This window comes from Dipteris shenzhenensis, chromosome 10 (assembly GCF_047967505.1).
Source record: "Dipteris shenzhenensis isolate YYH24624 ecotype China chromosome 10, Dip_SZ_1.0, whole genome shotgun sequence".
Lineage (NCBI taxonomy): Eukaryota > Viridiplantae > Streptophyta > Polypodiopsida > Gleicheniales > Dipteridaceae > Dipteris > Dipteris shenzhenensis.
In genome coordinates this window covers 21,064,811-21,072,088 of record NC_141605.1, presented here as the reverse complement: position 1 = coordinate 21,072,088, position 7,278 = coordinate 21,064,811, and the positions used below count along the sequence as shown (strand labels likewise).

Genomic DNA, 7,278 nt, shown 5'->3' with positions numbered 1-7,278 from the left:
GTGGCACTTCGGCGACCAAAATGCCACTTAGCATTTTGGCCGTTGAAGTGCGTGTGGATTTTTTTGGCCTGACCTGTGTGGGGAAGGGTATAGTAAAGGCGTCCACTTGGGATTTCATCACCCCTTCTTGCCCTTTTTTTCATGTTTGTTGGCCTTTTTTCCCATTTTTAGCTTACCTTTGCTCTTTAGTAAGGGTGTTGGAATGGGGTTCAAGGAGAGTGTTGCAACAAGCATGGCAAGGAGAGTGTTCGCTGCAATGGGAAAGGTTGTAACCAAAAGAGACCCCCTACTTGGTTTGCGTTTTTTGATCTAAGTGTGGTTATGTAAACAAGTGTGTGTGTTTGTGTTGGGTTGGCATTGGCTACCGGTATTTTGCCTCGTGTAGTCGGCCATAAGTTTGTATATTTTTCTTCTCTATGTAATAAAATTCAACACTTTTTAGAGCAAAAACAAAACAAAGTAAAAGTTCTCTTAAGTTTCAAATTCAAGTGAAAACTCATTTTGAGTGGTGTATTTTGAGTGTATGGACAAGCTTCTCGCCAATGCATAAATGTGCAGGTATGTGAAGGTTTAACGAGAGAGAGAGAGAGAGAGAGAGAGAGAGAGAGAGAGAGAGAGAGAAGGGTAGACAAAAGGTTTTGAGAAATGGGTGCCTATTCTTCTTATGCTATGGATTAGGTGCCATTAGTTGTGTGTGTGTGTGTGTGCGCGCGCGCGCGTGTGTGTGTGTGTGTGTGTGTGTGTGAGAGAGAGAGAGAGAGAGAGAGAGAGAGAGAGAGAGAGAGAGTGTGTGTGTGTGTGTGTGTGTGTGTGTGAGAGAGAGAGAGCGAAGGGTAGACAAAAGCTTTTGGAAAATGGGTGCCTTTGGTTCTCATTCTATGGATCGAATGCCATTAGTTTTATGTGTGTGTGTGTGTGTGTTTGTTTGTTTAAATTAAAAATTACCATCAATAATTGAGCCATACAATTAATTCCATCGATTGGATAAAAAGTTAAAAAAGGGAAACATAAAAGGAAAAATTTTTTTGAGACATCTAAGTTGAAAAATACAACTAGAGTTTGCAAAAAATTTGATCAAAATTAAGAGCTTTTAATGATATTGAGTTTGACAAACATAAATTTGAAAAAAGATGTCAAATCCTTAGGCAGTCCCAAGTTTCGAGGTCGGGGTCCACTTACCTGCCACCATCCAAACAAACTAGGTGTTAGAATATCATAGTTACATTTGGGTAGACAAGTAGTGCCTCTTTTCCCCAGCTTGTTATCACTTTACCTAGGAATATAGACAACCATATGGATTCTTAGATTTTTTTTAAATTAAAAAAATTAGCAACAAGTGAAGTTTAAGTCACAAGTGGAGTAAGGAGCGAATGAGTGCATGGGTTGAGAAGGGATTAGAGGAGGTATGGGACGGTTAGTGGGCTTGGTATGTGGGGTGGTTAAAAAAAAAGGTTAAAGGGAAGATTTCACGGGGGTACATAAAAGAATCATTCATAGTTGGGGAAGTATTCATGTGTGTGTGTGTGTGTGTGTGTGTGTGTGTGTATAAAGAAATAAGTGTCTCTGTGTGTGAGATACATTTACTATTCAAATTTTTTTTTTTTTTTTTGTGTGTGTGTGTGTGTGTGTGTGTGTGTGGGGCCCAACCCCCAACCCAGAGGGTAAGACCACATGGTGGGAAGTAAGCCCACCATGTGGAACTTACTATGGGGATTAAAGGCCACTGTGCCATAACCTCAGTTATTACAATACTCAAACACACATATATATATGGATGACATAGAAGATTAGGGTGTTCTGCACCCACCAAAACTTGTGTGGCTCTTCCTCTCTCTCACCCTCTTCCATTCCGCTTTCGTTGAGTGCACATAAGGGATGTGCTTATTCAAAAGAAGCAAATTAAACCCTTGGCAGGGATTGGAGCTAAGCTTGTAGATATGTCTAAGGATGATTGGAATGAGTTGGATGCATTAGCAAAGTCTACTATTAGACTTCATCTTGTAGAGTCAGTCTATTTTATAATAGTAAATGAGCAGACTACGGAAGATTTGTGGAAGAAATTATGTGCCACTTACCATAAGGAAATTGCCTCTAATAAAGTTTACCTCATGAAGCAGTTGTTTGAGTTGTAGATGAAGGAAGGGTTCTCCATTGCTTCCCACTTGTCAAATGAATTCAATATTATTTTCAGGTAGCTTCAAGCTCAAAAGATGAATCTTGATGCGGAGACTAAGGCAATATTCCTCTTGTGTTCATTTCCATCCTCATGGGATACGTTCCGTACAACTGTCAGTCAACAGAAACATAATATGTTGCAGTTACAGAGGCTAGTAAAGAGATGATTTGGTTGTAGAGGTTTATAGAGGAACTTGGGAAGAAGCAAGAAAATTGCAACTTATATAGGGATAGCCAGAGTCCTATTCACCTCAAGTCATGAGTTTATCTGCAAATATAAGAAACTAGCAACCACCTATGGCAAACATGTGGAACTACTCAAGCTTGGCAAATGCATTTTATGCCATAGTCTATGGCCACTTATATGTATAATGTATTTGTTCCCCCATTTTTTAGTTTCTTTAATGGGACCCAAAAACTCTAAAATACCATTGGTAAAAAGGTAAAGGCCAACATCATTTGTAGTTGTGCTTATGGGACCCACAAAGTCTAAGCCCCAATGGTAGAAAGGTAGAATTGGATTGAAGTGCTTCAAAACGTGAGAATTTACAATTAACTGGTTTGAGAGCACCACATTGGCATGCATCACACCTCTATACATGAGTCTAGATCAAATTGGGCCACCAAAACCATGCTCTCATTCCTAGAGCAACATGTCTTCCTAAACTAGCATGGGCTTCTTCAAGAATAGCTGAGGTTTCATATGGGAGTATACATTAATGGAGGGTGTGATCCTTTGCCAATTTGTAAAATTATCTAGCAAACAACATGAAGGCTGTAACTTGAGTCTCTTCTTCTTGTGAATGTCCTCATCCTTTAAATATTGGAGTAGATCTCTAGATCCTAGAGAGAGCGAGAGAGAGAGAGAGAGAGAGAGAGAAAGAGAGGACTTGAGGACATTTAGTCAATACCTCTAATTAGGGTTGAGGTGAGGGGTAGATGCTTGTTGATAGCCTTATCATTTGTGTGGATTGAGTTGTGTCTGAGATTGTACGTGTTGTAGGAAAAAGTTAAAATCTAGTGTGCTAGTCTTTGATGTGTTTGCAGATAATGTTATTACTATGTACGTTTAGAATTGGGGCGCTTATAGGTGAGCCATTGGTTTAACTTTCTTTGATGCAAGGACAATTTTGATTAAGGGACTCTGGGAAATGGTTTGGGCTTTTTTTTGCCAAAATGCATTGTTTAGGTTAACTTTTTAGATTTAGCTATATGATACTTGCTAGTCAAATCTTCTTTGAGACCCTCCCTTATTAAGTTTGACATGTACTTCCTTTGGGCCCTAAGTCATGTGCTTTGTGCTCTCTTCATTATGCTATTAACCTTAGCAAGGCTTATAGCGGAGTGGTTTGCCAACTTGGGGGTGGAGAGGCAACACGAGCTAGGGGCTAGCTAGTGTAGTTACCCTAAACACTAGAGAAATGCACACATGAGCATTTTCTTGCATAAGAATATGGCGAGCGTGGTGTCAGCCTCCTTGAGCCACATTCGTATATGAAAGAAAATGTGATTGATGCAGCAGTTCTCAGTTGAAAATGCTTATTGACATCTTTTGTGGCCATATGAGCAAATTACATTTCTCAGTCATTTTAGAGGGTGATGTGCCGTCAGTAATGGCATGGGGGTAGTTAAAAATATTTGTTGCCGTCTGTTGTTGCCATCTAAGCAAATTACATTCTCGATGATTTTAGAAGGTGATGTGGCAATCGCTCAACCGATTCTAGCTGGATGCTGAAGATCGACGAGTGCGGATTCAAAATCTGGAAGAGAGAGATTGATGGTGGGAGGTCATTTTCAAACCACGCGCGAACTTTTGGCAGAGACAATGCATTCAATTGCACACGAGGTCAACCAAGTCAATTTCAACTAAGAGAATGCATTCAATTGAACAGAGGTCAACCAAGTCAATTTCAAGTGCCCTCAATGGCCTCACATAGAGAATGCATTCAATTGCACCACATAGGGAATGAATACAAAGAAGGGGCTCTCTTGTAAGGGAGAGTTCTTTCTTTGAAATTCCCTAAGCAATGGAAGGAGAGTCTTCTTCTTCTCCATCTTCTTCTTCTGAGTCTAATCCTTCATCTTCTTCATCTTCTTTTTCTGAGTCTACTTCTTTTTCTTCTTCTTCCTGCTCACCTCGCGAGCTCGTATCTCAATGGATCCACTCCAAGTCCCTCTTCTCCGATCCCCCCCCCTCCTTTCCTAGCCAGTCCCACGAAGGCCTCGTCCTCCATCCCCTCCGATTCCTCCTTTGCCAGCCCGGCCGCATCGTCTGCTCCCTCCGTGTCCCTCCTCGCCTCACTGTCAGAACCTCCATCCATCTCAATTTGCTTCAAATTTCGTCTGTAGCGCTTTTCTTTTCCCTTGGGTCATTTCCCCACGTCCTTACTTTATCTTCTTCTTGCCTGCAGAACTCGTCCCAGCTCCTTCACGAAGGCGTCATTGCTAGCCTCGTGGACAACGTCGGTGCGGCTGTCTTCGTAGCATTCGATGGCCACGTGCGGGTGTCCGTCGATCTTAACGTCTCATACATGTCTCCCGCACGGGTCGATGTAAGTAACGCCTGTTCTTACCTCTCTGTCTCTGCGATTCCTCAGCAAGAGATATTTTTTGAAATGCAAATGATGGGCAATGTAAAAGTCAGTCTTAGACTACAGCAACTTCGAATTGTTCAATCTCGACACAGAGAAATTCCTTGAGGGGCTGGAGTCGCAGCCTTTATATAATGAAAACATGCGGCTGTTTACACATACAACTTGTGCAAACTATTTTTCCCCAAAATCAGACAGGAGAGATTATGTGTATGATATTCTTCTTTAATTCATGATCTTCAAGGTTTTTTCCTCAAAATGAGGGGGTATGTTTTCTGGGTTTGCACAGGATGAAGTGGAGATTGATGCCAAGGTTTTGAAGAAAGGAACGAGCGTGGTAGTGGTGGTTGTGGATGTCACAAATAAAACCACAGGTGAGCTAGTAGCTCAAGGGAGGCATACCATGTATTACCCTTCTAGCAAGCTTTAGCTGAGTCCTTTCTAGGAAGTTTGGGTGCTTCCACTCTCAAATCAACCATAAGTTAAATGAGATGACAAGGTATTGCCATTTCGCTTGTCTACCGAAGTTAACAAAGGCAATACAAGCAATTGAAGGAAAAGATAGAGAGCCTTTACAATCTCAAATGCTGGGGACCTTAGATGGATTTGTTCGAGTGGATTGAAAAACTCCAAAAAACAACCCATGTTTTTTCCCTTCTAATGAAATCTTTGTTATCTGATTGTTAATTGCTTGCATTTTTCTCTCGGTTCTACTCTCTTAAATTGGCCTCCCCCCCCCCCCCTAACCTATCTCCCTCCCCACTTACTTTGTACTTCTCTAAACCTTGGCTATGTCTCACCAATAGCCCATGTAATTCTTACTTCCAACATACTATAAGATAGTACCCGTGCCAACTTGTTCTTTATCATAGTCTTGATAAAACCCAATAGTATTTTCATGTTGTCTTATTTGAATTTATGATTTTGAGTGTTGATAATAGGAAATTTCTTGCATTTACCATCTCCTTTGCCTATTGTCTCTCCCTTGTTGTTGGTCCAAAGAGCCTTGTGGAGGATCACCCACATTAATGTTTACTTTTTCTCGGTTATCCTCTTGTCCTAGATTAGAGTGAATTTGAAGGAAGGAGCTTTCACATTAAATTGTGTTTGTTTGTCTTGTAATGAGTATAGAAAAGAATAAGAGGCTTCTAGTTATCCACAGCATTCAACTCAACCATCCCAAACTTTAGTGAGACTAAAAAGTTGGATAGAACTAACTATTTGCTCTAGGAAAGTGAAGATTTGGAGAGATTTGGTGACAAGGGTGATCTAGGTGGAAAAAGGGATGGAGATTAAACCCATCAATGTGGTGGATGCTATAGGTAAGGTGACAATTCTAACAAATATAAATAGTAGTTGAACTTAATGATGCAATCACACTCTCCAGGATTATTGAGATGACGATGGATGTGACGATGCCCCATATCCAATTGTTTGAGATATTGCATGAGGCATGAGAGGTTAGGATCTCTATGAGACAAATGAGACAAAGAATACATGCAGAATTATTGTGCTCCAAATGATTTATAATTGCAATCATCCCTACATTTGACTTGCAAAATACAAATCTTCTTGCAAGTAAATCCCTATGTAGTAAATATACATTCAACATGAAACTAGTCCTTTATAGCCCATTATGCTCTCGCAAATAATCCTTGTTGTTAACATCTTTATTGAGAGAGACACCATCCACTTACATGAATAATTAGAGTGCACACATATGGCCTAGAATTGAAACTACCCTATCCATGTATTTTAGTCTATGAAAAACTAGTAGTCCGTCAATAATTGGCCTAAGAAACATGGATTTAAAAAGGTGTTGGCGGAGCCATGTTTACATGAACATTGTAAACATAGTATGTTCATAAACACAATATGTGGCACACTCAGAGTTGGCCAAACATGCACATTGATAAGAAAATCATAGCACAAAGACTTTAAGGAAATAATATAAAGGTAATGTGGTGTCCAGCATGTGAAATCTTGCATTATTGTTATTGTGGGTAGAATTTGCACTTAATGTGTGATAGATGTGAAACTAAGTACATTTCTCAGACAATGTTTGAAGAGATAAGCAAGTGAAGGACAAGATGGAGACACACTTTTCTCTGATGATATTTCTTCTTCAAGGGGGACAAAGCAATGATGATGCTATTTAATAAAAATTTTGATGCATCTATTGGATTTTAAAACACATTTGATAGTGGAAGTGAGAGAGGGAGAGAGAGAGAGAAGTGTACATGATATAGCTACTTGTACACTAAGTGTATTGGCAATGAACATGAAGATATACATGTGAACCCCTTAAGGTTAGGGTTAGGGTTAGGGTTAGGGTTAGGGTTTGCCCCTATGCCCTATGTGGATAGTGCAATTTACACTATCTTTAATACCCCCTCTTAAATTGCATTGGGTAAGTAGAGGTTGCATGTACAAGATTTGTTCGTGGATTTCGTTTGGTGCATATGATAGCATCCAAAACTTAAAAGAAATCAGAGTAATATGTGCGTATGTG

At 40.1% G+C, this 7,278-nt stretch overlaps 1 protein-coding gene across 1 annotated transcript; it reads left to right on the top strand.

The window, feature by feature from the left end:
* The first annotated feature begins 4,148 nt into the window (after positions 1-4,148).
* LOC147897544 (uncharacterized) lies at positions 4,149-5,453 on the top strand. The gene is made up of 3 exons (XM_087380764.1): positions 4,149-4,478; positions 4,587-4,727; positions 5,056-5,453. Exons 1-3 carry the CDS (start codon positions 4,203-4,205, stop codon positions 5,194-5,196), a joined length of 558 nt encoding a protein of 185 aa, XP_087236890.1. The 5' UTR covers positions 4,149-4,202; the 3' UTR covers positions 5,197-5,453.
* Positions 5,454-7,278: the final 1,825 nt, after the last annotated feature.